Genomic DNA, 24,174 nt, shown 5'->3' with positions numbered 1-24,174 from the left:
CATGTGCTGTCCTGTGAACTGAGGTAGCCAGACTGGCCCCCTTTGTCCAAAACAAACACACACATTGTGCTTTTCCACCAGAAGAACTCTGGTTCTTGAACCAGTTCCGTTTGGGCTTACAACAGCTACAGATGTTGTCACAATTCCAGAATAATAATTCCAGAAGCCACATGAAAGCAGTTATAACACTTCATATAATAGTTACAGGAAAACCATTTTAATTTTTATGACAGTAAAGTGTGCTTAATGTGCGCAAAGAAATGCAAAAAACAAATCAAAATGGAAACCAGGTTTATTTAGATTTTCAGTTGACTTTAATGCATGCAGGGTTGTGTGTGTATGTGTGGAGCCTGAGGCAGACCTGTCTGCAGGCTGTGTGTGTTGATGAAGGAATGAAGGAAAGGTGGAGGAAGCAGAGGCCACACAGCAGGGAATGGTCGTACAAGTCCAATTTATTCCATGTGCTTTGCCAGGATATAAATAAAGACCAAACTTAGAAAACGTAGAGTGCTGGAAGCCCAAGCCTATGTACATGTAGGTTAGCAACTCTGCTTCTCGGCTCATACAAGCTCTTTTTTCCTCAGTAAAATCAGTTCGAAATTTGGTACCATGTTAACCAGTGTGATGTTATATCTGTCGCTCGTTTATTTTTTATTTTTTTTTCTGTTAATAGTTTTCTTCTTTTTTTATGTTAAACTACATTACATGTATGAACAATGAGTCAACAAAATATTTATTTACAGGAGAACTGTGGCAAAAATCTCTACAGTGACACTGAGTTAAAATAGTACATCTGTCTCTGTGTAACAGCCCCATGAGAAACAATGGCCTTTTCACCTGAACGCAAAGTTGAGTGGAGCCATTCACACATTCTCTGCTTTACTACAATAATAATAGACATTTTTTTTAGAATGGCTATTGTTCTCAAGCCCAACATATCATATAAAAATAATGTAACATTAAGACAACATTAGACAAGAATTGCACATTAATAATAATAATAATAATAATAGTTAATTCAGAATTAAAATAATGGTAATATAGACTTCTATTAAACAGTAAAATGTTTGCCAATATGAATAGTAATCTGCATGGCATTGTCAATCATGTCAACAACAATTTCTGTAGTGAATTTGGCACGAGACGCGTCAATTCCATGGTTGTCCAGTGCAAAAATTCCATTCACATTGTGCATAATATTCATAACATAGTATCAACCATAAACAAACTGAAGAGAAACTGAAGAGGACAAATGAAAAGTAAAAAGGTGTCCATTTTGCCCCGGTTTGCGTCGAGCCCCAGTATTCTGGACTATAGACCAGGGCAAAAAGAGTCATTTATGAGAGTGACCATGGCATACGTCCTATCCCCATGGCACCTTGCCTTTCCCTCCAACTTTCTCCCTCACACAGCATAGTCCACGGGCCCCTGCAGCAGAGCCACTGCACTGAAGTATGTCTAAGCGAAGTGTACATTCAAACGCGACAGGTCCCTGTCACTCTGTAGTTCACTGTAGTGTGTGCATGTGTCCATAGGTCCACGTTGATAGTCTTTTGCACACTGCCAAAAGTTTAGGCAGAAAGTTCATTCACCAGAGGCTCTGCCACAATTTGTAGTCCAGCGACACGTTTAGGCTCCGCGTTTGTAGTCCGTTTTGCAATGTGTGTATGAGAGGGTCCATGTTAGGGGCTGGCTACATTCTTTGATTTCCACAGTAATAGACATGGGCGTCCGGCACTGCCCTGCAAATGAGATTAGATCACTTATCCAGAGCGTCCATCAAAAAAAAAGAAAAAAAAAAAGGTCCAACACGGACCACATGCTCTCTGCAGGAAAAGTGCCTGTTTCAGGGCCACTTGCGTTCAAAGCCAAAAAACAAAAAAACAAAAACAAAAATAAAATAAAAAAAATCAGGAAAAGTATTTAAAGAGATAAGATAGATGGAAAATGTTTCAGTGTAAAATAAGCTTGATCTAAATAGCTCTAAATGACACGCTTGCACTTGTTGCTTGTTGCAGGTGTGTGGATATGAACGGAAAACCCTGACGTAAAACACGGATCAACCTCCTGCAGAGTTTAGAGAAATCCAAACCCCAGGCTGCCTGTTACAGGCCTTTCTGGATATGTTTGCAAAAGGTAAAAAAGGACTGAAATGTCAATTAGTTGTTTTTTAAACAAGCTTTCTTTTTTTTTTAGTTTTTCTTGAATTTAAATCAAAATTGTGTTGCTAAGTAAAACACAAAAGCAAAAATGTCCTCGAGTGGCATCTGATCGCCATTCCTACACTTGGCCATGTGGAGCAGCCTTCTCAAAGTTCCCTCTTGCTGTTTTCTTATGTTCCTGCCCTTAAAAAACCTCTGCAGCTAACTGCGCCTCACGCTGCCGGTCGACAAATGAAGGTAACCCCCCTCTGAACTAAAACACTGTAGTGACACGCTTGTAGCAGCAGCATTACGGATTTAAAGTTGTCATTCAAGCAGTCGGGAGGGTGCAGGGCGGTGTGTAAATGTGTGTGTGTGTACGGTGTGATACGGTGGGGGAAATTGGTTGACTTCTCCTGAAAGGAGTGAAGGAGAGAGTAAAAGCATGGAACGAAGGAGAAAGGAAAAAAAATCGGGGGGTTTTAAAAAAACAACAACAGATTGCAGCACTTTTTTTTGTTTTTGTTGGAGTGGAGAATGAGAGCGGAGTGAAGGAGGGTGTGACACGCAGCGTGTCAGCCTGAGGGCTGAGCGTGACCCTCCTGTATAGAGCTGCAGTCGGAGAGAAGGGGAGCGAGATAGATAGAGAAAGAGAGAGCGAAAGAGAGAGAGAGAGAGAGACAGCAGCAGCGACATCATGCAGAGGCCACGGTATACGGCTGGACCGGGCGGAGGGACGCGGGGCGGGTCACAGGTCACTGGGCCCGTGGCTCCGTGGGGGGCCTCTAGAGGGCGCTCTCTGAAAGGCACACACACAGGAAGTGGACAGTGTGGGTGTATATTAGAAAATAGTGGTCTCATACTTGGTGTTGACGCCTCTCTTGGCCTCCTGTCCCGGCTCCACTATCCAAGGGACGTTGCCGTGGCCCTTCTGGTCCATCGAAGGCTGCTCCATCTGGGGTAGGAGACAGGAGCGAGACAGCAGGTCAGACAGAGGCGGGAGAGACGAGACAGAAATGAGAATAAAAAAGGGTTAGACAGGGAGGCGGAGTGAGGAAGAGAAGGAGACAGAGGGGAGGGAGAGATAGAGGAGAGTGAGAGCTGAAGGACGGAGCAGGGTGGCCACATTAACACAGACTTGTTCACAGCAAAACTAAGTAAAATTCCTTGAAGAAGGTCTTGAAGTTTTGAAAGGAGTTGTTAAAGGTGAATTCCACATACAATGAGCATACTGTCGTATATTGTTGTTGAGCTAAAATCTTGTATAGCTTTTTTTTACATTGTGTTAAAATATCATGATGATTTTTTTCAAACATTGATTATTTGATTAGTTTTTTTGCCATTTTGGAGATGTTACATTACATTACATTACATTGAATATAGCGGACGCTTTCATCCAATGCAACATCCAAATAATGATGTACACTAGCAATAGAGGACATTTGAGGCAGGGCCTGAAAGAGGCCAGAAGCCTACAAGTGAGGTAGAGACGGAAAAGAATGGGAGCAGGTTGAAGATGTGCATGAAAATGATGATATGTAATTTGCCATGTCATATATGTTATTATGTCTGTAAGATTTTTCTGTCTTTTAAGTAGAAAACAGTGTTTTTTCTGAGGGGAAAGAGAACAAAATATTATAATAAATGGCATCAATTTGCTTCTGCTACACTCCTGCAAAGCCACATACATTCATTTTAAGCAGCAGGATGTCTGCTATGTCCCAGTACCTTTTTCTGGTTACCTGAGCAAACGTGGCACTGCTAATGGCACTGATACAAGAGCTACTGTGAAAATGGAGATATCAGAACAGCAAAAACTCAAACTCTTCATCTGCTTATTCACGGGACTAAAGAAAAGTAGAATTAAAACTGCAGAGAGCTGGCAAACTGAAAGGAAGTGGCATAAAGTCCTTGCTAAAATCACCTGATTTTATCCCATTTTCATGCACCATAATGCACATTTTAAAAGTACTGTTAGCATGCAGGGTGCAATTAAACTTTATCATCAAAACTCTTTTTTAAGATTATGTAAAATGAAACTAACATACTCAAACTACTAAAACACTCTACTAGCCCACAGACGTGTGTTGCATTCCAGATTAAAAAAAATGCTTGTTTAGACACTCCTTATGCAGCATGCAGTCCTTGTGTTAATTCAAGACATAATTCAGGTACAGAATGTTTTCACACCATGTTGACCACTGCTAATAAACTGTGGCATACAACAATTAGCCTGTTTATAAAAATGTCCAGGACTTGATTTGTATATACACTTTAGAGACCCTATCTATGCAGATGCAGCCAAAGTAAAGCAAGATAGCTAAACTAATTAGCCAGGTTGCTAATTTGTAAGTTTACACTTTACCTTGTTCTCCTCATCAAATTTACTGCAGCTTACTAGCTAGATTACCATATTTTTCACACTATAAGGCGCATTTAAAATCCTTTCATTTACCCAAAAACGTCAGTCTGCATCATAATCCAGTGCACTTCATGTACCAGGTTAAAGGTACAGTAAAGCCACTCTGCTGAAGTACAGCTTTAAACAGGAGTTTTAGTGAAGTTTTTTCGAACACAGACATTGAAGAAGTATTAGCATTAGCTGCTAACCGTGCTAAATGCTAGCTATTTTGCTGTTCAGAGGTGAGTATATCGGACTGCAGCCTGCGTGTTTACCGTGTTAAAATAAGCTATGTGGGACAAACCACTAGCTAATATCACACTGGCTTACTGGAACACTCAGGGGTCCTCAGTGTAGCTCTGTTTGCCGGTATTTACTAGCGCTGCTGCTAACTGCGGCTAGAGCTGCTTCTAACCACATTAAAATACTGAAAATCTAAGCTTACTGTAAATAAATGGAAGCGCTTTACTCACCCATATAAACAGTTTCTGGAGAGAAATCTGTAGATTAAAATACGGCACTTGTTTGACTTTAAATTTTTTTATTTTTTTTTTAAGAATTAGCTGTTTTTTTGTTTACTTAGGCGCTCCTGCTGACTCAGAAGGGAAACATGGTTACACCCTTGTTCTTACTATTGTCGCCTTCAAATTCCCCTTATAATCAAATGCACCTTATTTATGAACATAGACCAGAAAATAGACGCTCTTTGATAGTGCACCTTATAACACAGTGCACCTTACAGTCTGTAAAATACAGTAACATATTAGCCTTTTGACTTCCATCTGCAGCAGCCCTGTGGGATTAGTTACTGATCCAGTTAGCAAAGAAAAAAAATCAATCAGCCCGTACTCAAGTAACCCTTGTTGTTCTTGTGATAGTTTTATTCCTTTAAAATGCACTCCCACACCCCAGTACGTTGCTAGAGAGTAGAGTTTTAGTATTTATATTGGCAAACTTCACTTCAAAGGCTAGTAGCACTGTTTTATATCATATGCACTCTGTATATGCATGGATACGTTTTGATTTTGGTCACAAAATTCCCTCAAAAAAATAACAGTGCTGCAAATGTGAATGGGATTAAGGCACAGCAGTTCATAAATATTGTAATATTTAAAAACATATCCATCATTTTAGAAAGAAAACAACATAGTTTTAGTTATTTTTACTTTGTAGTCTACTCAAATGTGATATCATACAATGGGAATATGCCAAGCTGCTGATATTTGTCAAACTATTTATTTAAAAAATCTATTTATTTATTTGACTTTCGTATTCTTTAGCATCACAGTTGAAGCTGTAATTTGAGTATTAGTTTATATTATTATCCATCTGTTACATGGTTTAAAAATGCAATGAATAAAATGATTAAAATGATTAAATATGAATAACCTTTTTAATCCAGTTCACTGAAAGTGCATGTTCTAAACCATTTGCACATGCAAACACTAGAGAAAAGCTATTTTATCATGATTTTTACTTACTGACTTGTTTTAAGGAAAGAATAATTTATTTACATTGTTTGTAACAGTTTGAGATGAATACATTTGAGAGTGCAGATTCAAGTCTGCTGAAACCACAATATAAACTGATCACAGCTAAGAAAAAACAGGAAAAACAACTGTATCTCCTTTACTAATGATCTGTTTTTACTCCTACACACAAAACTAACCCATTCAAGCAACAGCTATATCCACCAATCACACTGCTCTGCATCCAGGGTGCCTGAGATTTATTCCACACAGATCTTCACACTTATCCTTCTCTACAGGAGCAGCAACACACACACACACACACACACACACACACAGTAATCTATGGCTTCTGTCATCTTCATCTTCCTTTCTTTATCTGGTGCTTCCATATGGAGCCACATGAATATTAAATATCGTAATCCTCACTCTGCCTGACTACCTCTAAAATCTTGCACTCGCAAATACACACACATGCACACAAATGCACACACACTTCTGATTAAGTGCACACAATCTGTAATCTCCTATGATAACTCCTACTGGTGCTCTGTCTGAGTTGTGGAAAGCTGTCGTATCTCTCAACAGCACACTGGCAGTGAGGAGCACAGCTGCATGAAGTGATGCAGTGTGGGTCATCTAGCCTGCAGAGAGGGATCTTACAGACCGACGGGATGAAATCCACAGTGTGCTGAGTCAGCTGTTAACGGCAATAGATGGCAAGCAACATGCTCACACACACACACACATACACGCACACACATACACACACACAGGTCAGCAGAGAAAGTCAAATAGATAAGCAAAAAACAATCCAGTCAAACGTGTGCTGTAAAAGGAACAGCTATATAAAAAATCTAATTTACACAATTTTCTCCAAGATCAGCTCAAACTGGACCGAATAAGGACATTCCTCAAACCTCCAGATGTGCAGGTCATTTATGGGAACAACAATGTTATTTTTATTTAGTATTCTGTTTACTATTGTTGTAAAAGTTGGGTTTGCACACTGCTGCCTGTCCTTAGCAAAGCAATGAGCGTCTGACTGGTGACTGCTCGTCAGGGTTCAATTCAGCCAGTGGCACAACTGTGTTTTCCATTGCCAAGATAGCAATATGCCAGAAATTTACCCGAACACTCCTCATATCCAGACCACTACGCCCACCGGCTCTATTTGCAATTTTACTGCAGTAAGAACTTTAGTGCACTTCTAACGTCTTAGTTTACACTCAGCAGTTACCATTCTTGTGCTTTCCTTAAACCACAAGTTAAGGAAGTAAAAATAAATTGAATCAAATACCCAATCATTCATTAAAGTTCTTACTCCAGTAAAATTGCAAATAGAGGTAGGTACAATGTATGACCCTATTTTGTTCTGGATGTGCCATATCATAATAACTGCAATCTAAAACAGCCAATTCACCTACCATGTGTAATTTAGAGAGGTTTAGCGGCTGTAAAAAACTTTAATTGGAAAGGAAAAGTGTAAGACGTACAGTACAGGAGGATTCCACTGCTCCACACTTTTTTGCAATCAGTTTATAATTAACTGCTTCCCGCTTATGGTTATGGAATCACATTTTTCGATCAAACATATCTTGCTTGATTGATTGGTGGAGAAAATTGTGTAAATTGTTTCACCAAACTATTCCTTCATAAACAGCGCTGAGAAAACCCAACCAAATGCAGATGTAACCAAGGAAAGAGACAGCAACTGAAAATCAGAAAATCAAACAGAATCCAAAAACCATGGGATGAAAGCTAATGAGATGTGAGCTAAGAAGGCAAAAGGAAAGGAAAATGCAAGGAGACCTGAAATTGAACTTTGTGTGGATGGAAGAAGAGGAGTCGTGAGGAAGGAGGGTGGAGAGGAGGCCGGTGCGGGGTGTATATGTGCCCCAGGGACCAGCGGCTAGAGGGGGACATGACCTAGGGGTGGAAGACAGAGGTTATAGAGGTCACAGAGCTCAGAGAGTGGCAGCACTCTGGCACAGACACGCCCAGCCAAGCTCACACACAGATGATGGCTTGGGGAGGAAGAAGAGGAGGAGAAAAAAGGACAGGGAGAAGGAGGGGAGAGAGCTAGAGAGATAGAACTGATCCTAAGAGGATGAAGAGTAAAGTAAGTCACTTACATGGATGAGGAGATGAGTATGTAGCGACATAATGTTCACTTTCTCTTGTGCTCAGGAAAATCAATAAAGTCTATTAGTGTATGCTGTATAAGTATATGCTGTGACGGCACACACACACACACACACACACACACACACACACACACACACACACACACACATACACACGTACACAGAGCCACACAGAGACAGGGGAAGCAATCAATGGGTAATGTAGCACTGCTGATTCAGCAGGCCTCTTTACACACACACACACATGCACAGTGTGTGGAAACATTGGAGTACGAGCTTAAGTTTAAAGAAAGAAAACGTGTCGGGTTAACCCCTGACAGTACCTCATAATGTCTGAGCTAGTTCTATTTTCACTTTTTAATATTTTAATATTTTTTATTATTATTATTTTGGATAAATGAAAAAAATGTACTAGTTGAATATAAACTCTCTCAAAGCTTTCATACAAAATAATTTTGTGCTTTTTAAGCTCATTTTTCTGTAAAAAGTTAGGGTTGGGGAAGTTTAGGGTTCCTCCTTTATCAGTTGCACATGGGGCACTAATTAGCGTGACACCATGCCTGTTTTTCTTGGGCAATTCAGTCACATGGTCAATGCTGAACTGGTAAGATGTGTATTCACACTCTTTTAAGTAAACAACCCTCTTTTATCAGCTTAGAGCTCTTAAAAATAAACTTTAGAAATCTGCTGCAAAAGGTACTATAAATTCAAAGTGAGGATCTGTTGCTGTTTTTACTGAGAACACAGCATAAATAGTGTTTTTAAACCCAGAGTTGTTTGCTATATGCAGGAGAGCGAAAGAGAGTGTGTGCCTGCCTGCATGTGTGCGTGTGTGTGTGTGCTATGCTAACTCTGCTCCATGTCTTTTGCTCAGGCATGTTTTACCATTGTTTTAACTGTTCTTAATCCAGAATATTGGTGGATTTAAGTGTTTTGACTAGTTTATTTCTAAAAAAAAAAAAAAAGATTTATTGCCCATTGTGATTAATAATATATACACCTATATGTGATAAATATACCTCTACTATTTTATGTAGTCTCCTGTAAAATTTTACAGCGTGATGTGACTTCTCTATTTGATTAGTTTAACCATGTAAGTGCATATTTAAATGCATTTTATTTACAATACTAAATATTTACAGTTTATTTTTTAATTATATTGGTGATATTTACATATATTTCTGATGTAATACTTTTACTGGTTGGTTTCATTTAATTAAAGTACCAAGCAATTAAGCACCATGTTTTTTTTTTTAATCAGCACCTCATCATATCTGAGCTAGTTCTAACTGTGGTAACAATTAGGAACAATTGGTTCAAACTCTGCAATGTGATTGGCTGAGAGATGTTCTAGAAATGCCAATATTGCACGATGACCAAACGTCTTAAAAAAATTCCATGCCAACACTTCCAAGACATAAAACACCAGTTATAAAAAAGCAGCAAATGTATAACTAGGTAAAGGTAAAAAACAGACTAAATTAATTATATCTGATGATTTAATTATTTTTTTTAAGTATACTTAACATGGAAAAGTACATATTTTAAAAAAATTAAAATACAAACTTAAATACATACTAAATGTACTATTTTGAAACAACTTGTGGCAACGTAAGTATATTTCAATTGTAATTAAGCTATATTTAGGCACAACATAAAAAAGCATTAAATTGTGCTTTTGAGTGCTTTTTTCATATAACGTCTGCAAACTTAAGTAGATTTAATTTGTGTTTTTAAACATCTTTTTAAATACACTTAAAGCATATTGTAAATGTAGCATTTTACATATTGATGCACATATTGTGTACACCTTAATGCTACTGGAAAAAATACATTAAGGTGCTCTTTAAGCAGTATTTAATGCCACTAAATATATATTTTTTTTCTATCAACACAGCATTTAATTTAAAGCCTATTGCTTAAAAATAAATTTTATGGAAATACAGAGAAAATACATTTAATGTGTATCTTCATAAAGTATATTCAATTGAGAAAGCAGTATTCTTTACCTAATTTGAACACACTTTACCCTTTTTCACAAGGGGTAGCAAAACTATTGCAAGGTAAGTAAGTACTGTATGTATTGAGGGTACATTGTGTGGTTTGAGAAAATTAATTAAATCAACCAATCAGAAGGAGCATGATCCAATGCAGTTTAATGTCATTTAAATAATTTTAATTTAACCTGTAACATTGCATAATGTTTTGGCCATTCCTTGTAACCTTGACAACTAGGAAATGATGAATTGTTCCTCTACTATTATGACTATTAGGGTGGTCTGATGATGTTTTAGTAAAGATCAGTAAAGTGCCTGATAGAATGAAACTACTTGAAACACCAAAACAAGTTTCAAAAGTTTGAAAGTACTGTAATATTATAATACAATATTTATGGTTGAGCACATTACCCAACTACAGATCTAGACTAGGGCCAGAAGCTCTCTGTCTGTAAGAGGCCGTTGTCTCAGTAGGTACAGTAGAGACAGAACTGTGACAGAACCCAGGATCCCTTAAGAGAGCAGTGGGGCCATAAATACAAGTTTATCTTCAAATCAAAATGTATCTGCAACTACACAGAGTGCTATCCATCACTGCCCTGCTTTTGTAATGTGCTCTGCCCTTGCTCTGGGGCTGCTCCAGATTAGTGTAATATGCTTGCCGTTGTCAGGGGAAGGTGCAGGAGTTATGGCTGTCAGTGGGTCACTGGGCCCAGAGTGGCTGGAAAGGCAGGCTGTGGGGCAGACAGAGGCAAACAGCACCTCATCAATCAGCCTCAGCTTTAAGCCACTGGCCACAGAGGAGACAGAGGGCACTGTTTACCCATCAAACTCACACAGATACACACACCTTCAGACAGACATGCTCATTCCACATGAACCAACAGTAACAAGTTGTATAACGAGTCTGTTTCACATCTTAACAAAGACCGACACACACGTTCATCACATGCCAAAGGTCTGGAAGCTAGTAATAAAGTCTTTACAGTCGTTGTTGACATCTGTTTTCATAGACTTTCCAGTTATAATTATATTTACAATCTCCAACTTAACACACTATTCAACCCGCTTATACCAATACTTAATATGTTTAGGGTCATTGTCTTGCTGGAAGGTTCCCAGTCTCTTTTCATTCCACTTCACAATTATGTGCTACTTTGTGTTGCCCTATCTCAATATAATACATTTACGTTTGTGGTTGTAAGGTGACAAAATGTGAAAAATTTTAAGGGGTATGAATACTTTTATACTGTTAGGGATAAACTTAACACAACCTGATTATGCCATCTCTACCAATCAGCAGATATAATAGGCATGTGAATCATTTTTGGTGGCATTTTTGAAGGCAAGCATATTATATTCAGCATAATAAGTTCCACAGGTTTTGATGAATGGGATTTTGCAACTGTATACAACATACAGTTTTTTTAAGTCCTAAAAACAGAAGACAAAACTATCTTCTATATTGCTGCCCTAATCAAACAGAAAAAAAGAGGAAGGAACAAATTGATCTGCTTTTTTCTTGGTGATGACTTAATCATGGGTTAAGTTACTCATAATTTTAGGTGATTTCAGCAGAGGGTACAGTAAGTGTAAAGTAAGGAAGATCTAATTAAAGTAATACAACTTCCAAAACTTCTTTGAGCAATGCCATATCAGAACCTAATATTGTTTCAATGAAGAGCCATGTCTGTAAAAGAGTAGAACGTAAGTAAAAAAAAAAAAAGCTTTTTTAGACCTTTAAAAAGTTCGTTCACAATTTTTTTAAAAACACATTCTTTTTTTTTTTTTTTTTTTTACTTTTTTTTGGTTAACCCTCTGGGGTCAACAAATGTGCAAGCATGTTTTATTTATTAATTTTTTTTACATTTTTGCAATAATACAGCACTAAATATGTTATAATTCATATGTTATAATCCACAATATTCTTGTGGATTTACAGTAAAGAAAACAATTATTTGATTCCTTACTGATTTTGTAAGTTTTTCCACTGACAAAGACATGTCTATAATTACAAAGAACTGTCTATAATTGTAAGGGTAGGGTAATGTTAAAAGTGAGAGATAGCATATCAAAAATAAAATCCAGAAAATCACATTGTATAAATTATATAAATGTATTTGCATTTTGCTGAGAGAAATAAGTATTTGATTCCTTAATTAATACTTAATACTTGGTGGCAAAACCCTTGTTAGTAGCAGTTAGATGTTTTTGTAGTTGATGATGAGGTTTGCACACATGTCAGGAGGAATTTTGGTCAACTCCTTCAGCTCCCATCATATATTTTCTATGAGACTAAGGTTTAGAGACTAGCTAGGCCACTCCATGACCTTAATGTGCTTCTTTTTGAGCCATTCCTTTGTTGCCTTGGCTGTATGCTTGGGTCATTGTTGTGCTGGAAGACCCAGCTATGACCTATTTTTAATGTCCTGGTGGAGGGAAGGAGGTTGTCACTCAGGGTTTTACGGTACATGGCTCCATCCATTCTCCCATTCATGAGGTGAAGCAGTCCTGTGTCCTTAACAGAGAAACAGTCCCAAAAATTAATGTTCCCACGTCCATGCCTGACAGTAGGGACAATGTTTTTTGGGTTCATAGTCAGCATTTCTCTTCCTCCAAACAGGGTGAGTTGAGCTAAATTTTTGTCTTGTTACTTGGTGGATTTGTGTGTCCATCTATGTTGTATTTTAAAATTAATAATTGACGACAAAATCTCAAAACTAAGTTGTGGAATGAAATGCAGTGTTTCAAGTAAATTTGTAGGGGAATGACAGAAACCTCAAAACCTATTCATATCCTTGCAACTCCAGATGTCACATGCGATTTCCTCATATGATGCAATCAAAGAACCTTTAGATTCAGGAAATGTTTGAACCATATTTTAAAGCTGTATTATGGCAAAAATAATAGTAAAAACATCAAGAATAATCAAACTGAATGCGGCAGGTTGCCTGTCAAAAAGGGGGATAAACACTTTTTTTCATTTTTAGAGATAGAGTGTTGCTTCCAAACGTTTGGTCTATATATAAATAGACATAGAAATAAACACACATCAATTCCCTGCTCATTTCTTGACAGATGAAGACATGAAGATGCAATGCAAACCGATGCAAACAAGATGCAACCGAAACCGAAATCAGCTCAGATAACAGCCAAACCATCATAAAGCAGTGCGAAGACTTCCAGCTACACGGCAGCTCTCCGTAGTGCTGAACTCACTCAGCAGGACATTTAATCTTTTAATATTTCTGCACCATAAATCGATCAAGCGCAGGCCAAAAGCAAGCGATTAGAGAGGAAGCCCATTGGGAGTGGTGAGGATGGAAGACTGGATTTAGCAGCATTAGGCTCAAAGCTGCACTCGGGAGCCGTGGGGCCAGAGCACACAGATGGGGAGGATAGTTAGCCGCAGGAAAGGTGAAGGGAGGAGAGAGGCGGAATGAGACAGAGCCAGTAGGAGTGGGCATGTGAGAGAGTGTGCATATGTGTGTTCAGCACTCACAGATTTGCGGATGTTGGCACGGGGTTTGGGGATGGGTTTGGAGGGTTTGCTGTCGAAGCTTTCGGGCAGTGTAGAGGAGCCGTGGCCGCCCTTTCTGGCCTGCAGGGCAAGCTGATAGGCCACCTCGAACGCCTGGCCCAGCGTCAGGATGATCTCATAGGCCAGATTCTGCCCACAGCACAGATAAAAACAGAGAGAGAACAAAAAGAGCATGAATATAAATAACAGGTAAATACATACAGTACACTAGTTTAAGCATCTGTATGTGTAGTATGTGAAAAAACATCTACTAGTAAGAGACGTTTCTCATTCTTTTATTTTGTTTCTTAAAACTGTAATTGTTCATCTTTAAAAGTAACAGTTCTATTACAGTTTTTTCTATTACAGTTTTTATTACAACATTATTCAAGTAAATTTACCACCATGGCTGTTTTTATATTCCTGCATTCTGCCATCAGTTAGATACAGCTACGAACATATCTACACAGGTGGGATTTGAACCCTTACAAGAAGTTCATTGCTATATTGGCAATGCAAGTTAAATGCATGTGAAATTAATGATTTGCAAAGTTAGAGTGCATCTGGCTCTTAAAGGGCCACTAAACCGCCTGATTTTTGCTGGTTCTACCCTCAGCTCAAATTTGAAAAAGGCTAAAAAATGGAAAGGGGGAAGATTGGGAGGGGCACTGGGTGATGTATGGGTTTAGAGACAGGTCAAGAGGGAGAGCTGATTGGCTGATGAAAAAATATAGTTTAGGGTTTAGTGGCTCTTTAAATCGAATGGCAAGTGAAATGCTGGTTTATTTCACGTTTCACCTAAAACACATGACTAATTAAGATAATTAGTACATGCCTCTTCCATGTATCAAGCCTCGAAAAGTGTATTTTCTCATGTCCTAAATTAAGCTGTGTGGTGCACGATTGATGACTCGCCTATAGATCACTAAAATGGGGCCCTTACAATATGATCTGACCCGATTGCGTAAGTTCTATTAATACAATTGTCATAACTGACCACATCAAAGGCTGTAAACACATGGCAGTAGTGGTGGCTGGACTTCAAGTCTTTGGTGATGTAAGCGAATGTGGAGAGGTCCTCAGGATCCTGTGCTGCACACGAGATGTTCCTGATCTCATGCTCGGCTATAATGTTCTGCTTAAAAAGAGAGAGAGTTAAATATTTACCACCTTTTGTCTTTTAGTACTTCTTATGTTTTCAGTCATGATGATGGCAAATACATCAGTGAAGTAGCATCATGCCCAAAAAAAATCGAGTTAAAAATAGAAAATTTTTGTAGCAAGAGTGAAGAATTTTATTTGTTTTTCCATTTAAACTGTTGCAGTTTCTATAACACTTCTATAACTTCTATAACTTACTGTAATCCCCAGTCTGGCCTACAATACCTCACAAAAGTAAGTACCCCCCTCATATTATTTATAAATATTTTATTATATCTTTTCATGGGACAAAGTAAAGATATGGCATTATACAGCTATACAGTGTAAATTTACTGTGCCCTCAAAATAACTCAACACATAGCCATTAATGTCTAAACCCCTCTCAACAAAAGTAAGTATACCCCGATTTTTTTTTTTGTGTGGCCACTAAATTAACACTAAATGGAGTTCACTAAAACTTCACAGGTTGCCAGTGGCATTCTCTTCCACTTCTTCATGATGACATCACAGAGCTGGTGGATGTTAGACACCTTTTGTTTGAGGATGCACCACAGGTGCTCAAATTTACACTCATTACATTACTCCATTACATTGCGTTAAAGTGTCCAATCTTCAGAGTTATCCCATGAAAAGATGGTTATATGTAAATATGTATATATGTGTGGCTTTATAGTCCAAAATGGCAGTTTAAGGTTTGATAGTTTAAGGTTCCAGAGTGTAATATTAAGTAATAAGGTAACTTGAAATGTGTCTTACCTTATTTGTGGCATCAATGAACTTGACTCCCTTGTAAGAGACCGAGAGGACGATAGTAGGGACTTTCTTCATTTGTTCTGTAGACTTCTTACAGAGCAGAAGAGAGAAGATCATCATCACTACAGAGCTGCCAACACAAACCACCCCAACCTTTTCTCTAATCCAACATTCCCAACATTCTATACCAAATCCTAATACATCCCACCCAATTATGGACCCCCTAAAGTCTTTACAGCATTTAAATCCACAAGGTAAAAGAACAACAAACATCCCAAACATATTCTCTATGAGAAAAGCTGGCTAGAGGTTCATATAACAGTGGAAAGCACACACAAACACAGGATAGTCAGAGAAGGAAATCAGTGTTCCAAAAAAAGAAGCCTAAACCAATTTCCTCTGCAGAATCAGGCAGTAACTCACTGCATCAGCATTCAGGGAGATAACTACACGACCATGGAAGTTATTCTCCATATCCTGCTCTGTGTATATAACAGAGAATGCTACCTAAAATAATATTTCATGACTTTGCGAATCTGATTGTGAATAGTAATGACCAGAATTAACTTCAGCTTCACCCTTTACCTCTATCTTGCCTTTCTGACAGTAATATATTCCAGGCTTTATTATTCATTCCTTTTTCTGGGTTAGCATTTATCTTTGCCTCAGCATGTCTACACTGGACCTGTCAAAATCTGCAGCTTGAAAAAAGAAGGGGAGAGGGGGCAGATGGCATATTACATGAATATAAAAACAGTGCTGCGGAGAGGAACCATGCAACTTCAGACCCGAAGAGAGAATGCATGAGGCAGCGAGTAAAAAGAGAAAGATTTGTGTGTTTAGGGCAACCAAAAGTCATTTTTTACGTCCATATTATTCAACCCTGACACAGCATTCTGAAACCAATAGGAACAAAACATAGAAACCTGAAAACTGTTTCCAAAAACTGAATGTAGTTTTAATTTTATAAGATAACAGAATGGAATGCCAAGGATTGAAGAGCCAGCAGTTATGTTTGTATTGATATATAATTATCCAGACACAGGCTGGGGAATTATGTGGGAGTTTGGAGGACAGAAATAGATAATAAAACCTAGAGGGCTCTTCATAAAACAATACAAAAAGAAAAAAAAAGAAAGGTTTCGGTAACACTTTCTATAAATGGCAAGTCACATTATAGCTATGTTTATGATGCATTATAAATTGTGATTAAAATGCATCATAAGATGTACTTGTACTATATTATACACATCTGGGTTAAATGATCATATATCTGTTATAAACTGTTAATAGATTTTTTATGATGGTCATCTTTGGTCACTTTACTTAGAGTGATACTTAGAATGATAAAGTTTACAGTTTTCATTGAACCTTTTAAGGAATGCAGGGTTGTAATAACCAGGTTGTCTGCAGTGAGGTAAAGAGTAGGTTCCGAAGCCTGTATATTTTGTTCTGTGTACAAAAGATGAGTATTTATTTGTATACTAGTGCATATAGTATAGATATAGATGTAATACATCTACTCATATAGATGTATTACACACAGAGTAATCTATTTTAAGTGTTTAATTATTTTAAAGTTGATGAATATGACTTACACCCAATGAAAACTCAAAAATCAGTGTCTCAGAAAGTTAGAATATTATAGACCAATTGGTACTTTTGGCAGTGTAGACAGTGAGCCAAGTCCTGCTGGAAAATGAAATCTGCATCTCCATAAAAGTTGTCAGGATGAAGTGCTGTAACTTAACAGACCGATATAAAGTTCTTGTAGATAAGTAAGTGAGTCTGTAAAAATATGACTCTGTAGGGGCACACATGTCTTACCCTCATTTTCGCACAGGCATCTTGTGTGGATTCAGTTCCTCTCAGCTCTTTCACCAGCATACTGCCCAGATACTGCAAAACACACACACACACAAACAGAACATCTGTCTCTCAGTAGTGTTCTCATTTTAATGAGCCCAATCAGCTCAATCAGCCCAAATCATCCTGAAAAGAAACAGAAGAGTCCAGTAATAACAGTCCTACATTTATACTAAGACAGCACACGCTTTAAAGATGACTAAGACAATCTTACAAAATGTTTGCGTTACTGTGACCATACACTTATTATAAGTACTTACACTGACATTCCAAAAGTCATGGGACAGCAGTATGTAAGTTGTTCATGAAGCTTTACCTCAGGAGACTCAGGTTTGAGAATGCCAGATGTGTCAAATAATGAAGAACAAATACACTGTTATCTTACTTATGTAGAAATTTTAGAGTAATTATTTTCAGATGATTTTTTACTTCTACTCCTTACATTTTCACACCATCATCTGAACTTTCTAAACCTTACATCCTATTTAATTTCAGCTTGTTTTCATTCTGGCTTCTCATCATTTAAAAAAACACGATCCAGATAAATCCCTCCATCCAGAGGGAGTGGAGCCTAGTGCATCCCAAAATGTTCAGCATTTTAATGTAACATTATAGTCATTGGGGAGGGGGGGAGAAGGGGTACTGCACTATACTCTCCTGTGGGGCAGCCTAAGCTTTTGTCCTTGATGACCTTTTTTCAACTTACATTATTTTAACTTTTATACTTTAAGTAGTTTTGAATCCAGTACTTTTTTAACTGAGTAAAAAGCTTGAGTTGATACTTCAACTTCTACATAAATATTTTAAACCCTAGTATCTATACTTCCACCTGAGTAATGAATGTGAATACGTTTCACACTTTACACTTTTAGCTTCAATCGGACATGGCATATCAAATTCAGTGCTCGTTTTAAAGGTATTTTATTACAGATCTTTTTTTTTTGTACAGTTTTCTGTCAGTTTGAAAGTCCATCTTCTTTAAGAAGACAGAAATGAGTAGCTGCCATCTGTGACCCATTTTTGATGCAGCAGCACTAAACTGTAAGTGATTTAGTGATTCTGTCCCGTGTAGCTTTTGTAAGTAAAGCAGAGTCTTAATCAGGGTAGGACCCAGAAGACCACTGTGTAGGCATGTTCTATATTTTAGAAAAAGACCAGCAGTCTATGGTTTACACTGAGGTACACTATAAAAAATACTTATTTATACATATTAGATCATGATTAATTATAACACTGTAAAAACTAAACAAAAAATTATTCTCCTTAATGTGATTTTTAAGTCAGCTGAACAAATGATGATGATAATAAATACAGATACGTAATAGTCATAAATTCTCAGTTGCTAACTCTAATTAACAAAAAATAAATAAAAAATAAACTATATAGGTTTGATTAATGTAAAACCTATATTTGACAACTTAATTTTTTTATTAATTCTTAAGGATAATCAGCACAACTTACAATACACATTTTTTATAGAAGAAAAAGTTTGATTTGGCCTCAAAACTCAAAGATCTTCTGCAGTAAGTAATTAATTTTAAGGTTTCTTAACTCTACAAGTTAAATTGCTCATACTTTCTTGTATTTCTTGGAAAAAGACAAAATAAATGAATGTATAATGTGATACGCACAGTAAAAATTGGAAATTAGATTACATATCTTAGTGTAGTTTTGATTATTTTTTAAAGTAGAATCAATCTCTCTTAATCTGCTGAGTAAAGGTTTCAGGAAGAGCTTTAGCAGGAAGGGGTAAGAGAGTGAGAGTTAGTTATGAGATTTAATCCACATTTAAAGTTAATAATAAAAAAAATATTCCCTCTAAAATCAACAGTTCTTAAACTGTGTTTGCATTACCAAACAAAACCACTAATTCTTAATTAAACTCTGTGAAAAGAGTGAATGATGGAAGTTGGGGCAAAGCATTAATTTGCGTTAAATAAATATAAAATAATGCATAAAATGAACCAGATTAGCTGTTATTGCTATAGTGAACTATTATTATATTAATGTATAGAACAATCTATGAACCATGTCATGCCATGCCATCTACAAACCACCTTTAACCATTAAAGATTCACATCCGATAAAAAAAACTCAAGTCCTTCACTAAAGAGCCCTCGAAAAAGCATGTAAGCTCCTGTAGCTGATGTGTGTGTGTGTGTGTGTGTGTGGGAGAGAGTTAAACAGGGACAGCAGTGTGGGGGTACTGATTTAATAAAGGAAGTGTTTATGGTAATACTAGAGCACTCGGTGGAGAGTATGGAACAACATCCCTCTCTCTCTGTCTCTCTATGGAAACAGAAGCTGTCAGACTGAAGCTGAGGCACTTTGTGCTGCTGAGATCGATTGATGGAACCTGATGAGATTAAGATGTTGTTTGTGGTGTCTTCAGTGCATGGCCTCCCAGATGCTGCTCTGACAATTATATGTTTGCTGTCCAGACACACAGAAACACACAGATACAGAAACACACACATACACATGCACATTTCCCTGGCTCAGGGCTTTTACTGGCCTTTTGGTGCTCATTACTGCCACTGTCATAATGAGCAGTGTGATAATTATGATAAACACATGGAGAAAACGTTCTTGAAATATTCATCTTTCATGCCCTGCTTTGATCTCTTCATCTGCTTGTCCTTTTTCCCTTCATCTTTTTATCTGGACATCTGTCTGCCACAACCACCAATCAGAAGCTCTGCCGGCCCGTCCCAGGGCCAATCACATTAACGCGCGAGTAATGCGGCTATAATCTACAGTTCCGACATCGCTTCTTGTGCAGGCAAAAATATACCAATCAGATTTACGCTGCTGTTGCTAGGTAACAGAGCAGCTTTATGTAACCTCCAGCTAAAATTACTCCAGGATGGAGAGAAGCTGAAAAACAGGCCGCCACTTTAATTGAAGAGAGAAATACTGTTATTCAGCACTGAGGAACTACAGGCTATGTCTATGTTTTACGGACTATATGTCTATGAAAAAATCTACACAGCTTCTTAAAAATAGCCCCCTCTTTTGCATACCAAGTATATGCACTCATGTTCATACAGTACACATGCTGTGGGAAAAGCTATATATGTACTAGACATTAACAATGTCAAACTTACTATATAGAGCAAGACAGAAGATTAATGTGAATTAATGTGAAAAAGTCCCTTTTCTTTATAAACAATTTGCCTTTACTCTATAGGACAGTTTCTCAGACAGGGATTAAGTCTAGTCTTGGACTACACATCATTTTAAATGGAGATTAATATCACCATTACAATAATTAGTAATAGTAGTAGTAGTAGTGGTAGATAATGTAATAATGGCAGTAATAATACTGGTACTAGTAGTAGGAATAATGGTTGTAGCAGCAGTAGTAGTAAAAGTAATGTTAGTAATTGCAGTTTAAATAATTGTAGTAATAACTACAGTAGAAGTAACATGCGAATGTGTTTTATAAATGTATTTAATAACACTAATTTATTGTTATGAATGAAATAATACTTGGAGCATTATATAGCTATACTTGTTTTACACACAAGCATTTACACTTAGCACTCATCCCCACACACACTCAAGTGTCCAAGCACAGCATACTCTCAACCGGAAACGACCGTCTACCTATAGCACTGCATCGATCACTAAGCAGTAGTGCTGTACGATAATGATAATTATCTTAAAATAACTTTCCCTTGATAGAAATGGTAGACACAGCCGATAAAACTTTGATATAACTTGTTCTGGGAATATTTCTGACAGACAATGGAAAGGGCCAGTGAGAATAGGAATAGGGCCACTATAGTGTGATAAGATTTTTTTCCCATATCGCCCAGCCCTACTAAGGAGTTGACCCAGCACAGAGTGCCAATCCAAGCCAAGATGGCTTATGTCTCAGCCATGCAGTGTTCCTAATGAATTGGCCAGACATGCTACAGATTGCAGCTGCAGCATAATAAATAAAACCTGACCGTGGCTGAATAACGTGCTCTTTTCAGTGAGCTGAAGAGAATTCCCTATGATAAGCTCAGCTGCAGTTTAAACTCATTCATAGCTATTGAGATTCTGAAAAGGATTAAAGTGAAACTTAATGTGAAGCATTGCTCTGTTTCGCATGCGTGCGTGAACAGCCTTGACTAAATATTGAATTTGGGCCACTTTTACCTAATGTGTGAACACATCCTTGGTGAGCATAGCATTTAGACTTATATTCCATCCAAGCTTAGTGTTTGGTCTGTTATCACATTTGGTCTGCTATACAATGAAATCAGGAGAACAGTAAAAGAGGGGTGATATTTTACTGTTTAAGATTCTTCCCCAACTTACTTCGCTAGATGAGTCAGTGTATTTTATACCGCACAATGACTCACAGTGACTATCCACACCAACTACACACTGCTTTAGAAGACAATGGCTGAGCTGGGTAGTTGCAATGCTTTTGCAAATATGAAACAAGCTGCAGTTTAAGAAACGGTCAAATGCTGTAACTGCACTGCAATCATTTGCCACTCGATAGAAATATGTAAATTTGTATTTCATAAAACAAAAGAATGCTTGAATCTGTCATCGCACACTACACATAAAGAGACAAGGACAAACACACTACTCTGCATGTGAATAAGCACTCAAAGACATCCGGACACATGCACACACACTTACATAGGCCTCATAGTCACATGACTGGAATATGAGCTTCTCTGGGTGGTGCTGCCAGTACTGTACAGGAGTGGACGATGTCGCCTCGTTGGGAGGTCGCAACGTGATTGGCTCACACCATTCCCCTTGCTGAAACACAGAATGAGGACAGTAGTTAAAACATGAACATGATCTTATACAGTACATGAACATATTTCACGTTTAAATACAGTATAAGATAAACTAGGCACAAGCCATACGCTTTAGGGTTGTGCTCCTCAGGTCATCTCTGTAACCATAACGTGCTGATCTGTTGTAATATGTATTTCCCAGAATACAGCACCAGTCAAAAGTTTGGACACTTTTGTATTGAATGTTCTTATGGTTTTATTTTTCCCTTACATTGTAAATTAATACTGAAGTCATCTGTACACATCTATACACATACGGAATTACTCTAATGAACCTTTCCTATGTAACAAAGGTAACTTTTGTTTTTTCTTTTCTGGGGCGGTCCTGATGAGAGCCAGTTTTATCATTCCATTTTTTTTTTCAGATTGATTGACCCTTATTTCTTAAAATATTTAAAATAGTTATTTATTTATTTCAGTAGATTGAGTCATAATATGGATTAGAATATTACTCAAATAGAGCTATTGACTGTATACCAACTCTACCTCTTCACAACTTTACAACTGATGCTCTCAAACACATTAAAACTCATAGATGGTTTTAGAATTAATCTTAAATGTAAAAACATAGTGTAATGCTGTGTCCTAACTTTTTATTGGTACTTTATAGCTCATCAGAAAGTATGAGTGCCAGGTATCTTCTGATTTGTCTACTGATATTTGACTAAGCATCTAATTTATTCAAGCATCTAATTAATTCTTTTAAAACCTTTATATAGGTCCAAATAACTTCAACAGGCCCGAAAATGAAACCCTGTGGTACTTAAATATGGTACCCTGTGGTACTCATTTGTACTGTGGTACAAAATGTGGAAAGTTATTATTATTTTATTAACTCTCTCTTTACCTAACTGTAGCCCACTCTTTAATAAACTGGGTGAATATTTCTGTTAGAGTTTATATGTGACTATTTCAGAATTCAGAAGAACCTGGTGTTAATTAGCCTTATGGCTGATCAAATAGTCCACAATAGTCATCCTGGAATGTGAAAGTGTCAATTGTGGTGTTTTCCTTGATATTAAGCGCAAAGTTAGAGGAAAAGAGGGTTAAAATGGACAGAGAGAGTAGTAGAACTAGTATGTGATAAAATGCCCCTTACAAATACCAGAAAATATCTGAAAAAAAAAAACCAGTGGAAATATTTACAAGCATGCAAGACATAAAATAAAAAAAAACTAAAACAAAAAGAAAACAAAGAGCCTCTCATCAAAGGTATAAAACGTAATGACTGAAGTCATAAAAGTCATAATATTGTTAAGATCTCCCACATACAAAGGTTAAGCTACATATGTTATATATGTATGTTACATAATCGGAATACACACAAAGGCAAAATCAAACATATTTTAAATGTTTTACAAAATCTGATTAGAACATTAATACATAATACATAGGCACAATTAATAATTTCTTTCAAGTTCTTTAGTCCCTGAACTGATCCAGTTAAGTATAAGCCCTGAGCTAAGCCACTGGTACTCTTTTAGAACTTCACAGGTAAGTAGGAACTTTACAGGTTAACCAGATTATTATTAATTATTAAGGCAAAGCAACACATAGCCAAGTATTAGAAAAGAAAGTATGCCTAGTTTATCTGGGGGAGCCTATAAATATAAATATAATCTGCTAGAAAACACTTTGTTGGTCTCGGTCCACAGAGTTCTGCTCGCGCTCATCAGCAGAGCTGGAGTGACTGATAAAGAGCCAGACAGAGGTGTTATTTATCCTCAGTCATTACGCGTTAGAGTGCAATGCATCATCCATTCACAGTAACTAATCACTCGCAAACACGCACACACGGACACAATTAAGAGAGACGACAACAGGAGTGAGTGCAACCACTGATAACCTCTCCATCAGCGCCATGACACATCAAAAGCCTGCTAAACATAAGCACATTCTCAACATGCA

At 37.4% G+C, this 24,174-nt stretch overlaps 1 protein-coding gene across 8 annotated transcripts in view; it reads right to left on the bottom strand.

Moving 5' to 3' along the window:
• Nucleotides 1–432: 432 nt before the first annotated feature.
• The window catches only part of anks1b (ankyrin repeat and sterile alpha motif domain containing 1B), a 441,679-nt gene continuing 417,937 nt past the window's right edge, over nucleotides 433–24,174 (bottom strand). For 3 of the 8 annotated variants that reach the window (XM_015604729.3, XM_049474292.1, XM_049474293.1), the window contains 7 exons: nucleotides 22,100–22,225; nucleotides 17,417–17,488; nucleotides 15,593–15,679; nucleotides 14,673–14,813; nucleotides 13,658–13,825; nucleotides 3,005–3,096; nucleotides 433–1,742 (listed from right to left, as the gene is read on the bottom strand). In XM_015604729.3, coding sequence (XP_015460215.3) covers nucleotides 1,694–1,742; nucleotides 3,005–3,096; nucleotides 13,658–13,825; nucleotides 14,673–14,813; nucleotides 15,593–15,679; nucleotides 17,417–17,488; nucleotides 22,100–22,225 — 735 coding nt within the window. In that variant the 3' untranslated portion in view covers nucleotides 433–1,693. The remainder of the gene's footprint in view (nucleotides 1,743–3,004; nucleotides 3,097–13,657; nucleotides 13,826–14,672; nucleotides 14,814–15,592; nucleotides 15,680–17,416; nucleotides 17,489–22,099; nucleotides 22,226–24,174) is intronic. The other 5 variants (XM_049474291.1, XM_007244979.4, XM_049474289.1 and 2 more) reach the window with 3 other exon arrangements.

This window comes from Astyanax mexicanus, chromosome 2, assembly GCF_023375975.1.
Source record: "Astyanax mexicanus isolate ESR-SI-001 chromosome 2, AstMex3_surface, whole genome shotgun sequence".
NCBI lineage: Eukaryota > Metazoa > Chordata > Actinopteri > Characiformes > Acestrorhamphidae > Astyanax > Astyanax mexicanus.
The sequence above is the reverse complement of the archived record's forward strand: the minus strand, read 5'-3'. Positions and strand labels throughout refer to the sequence as shown.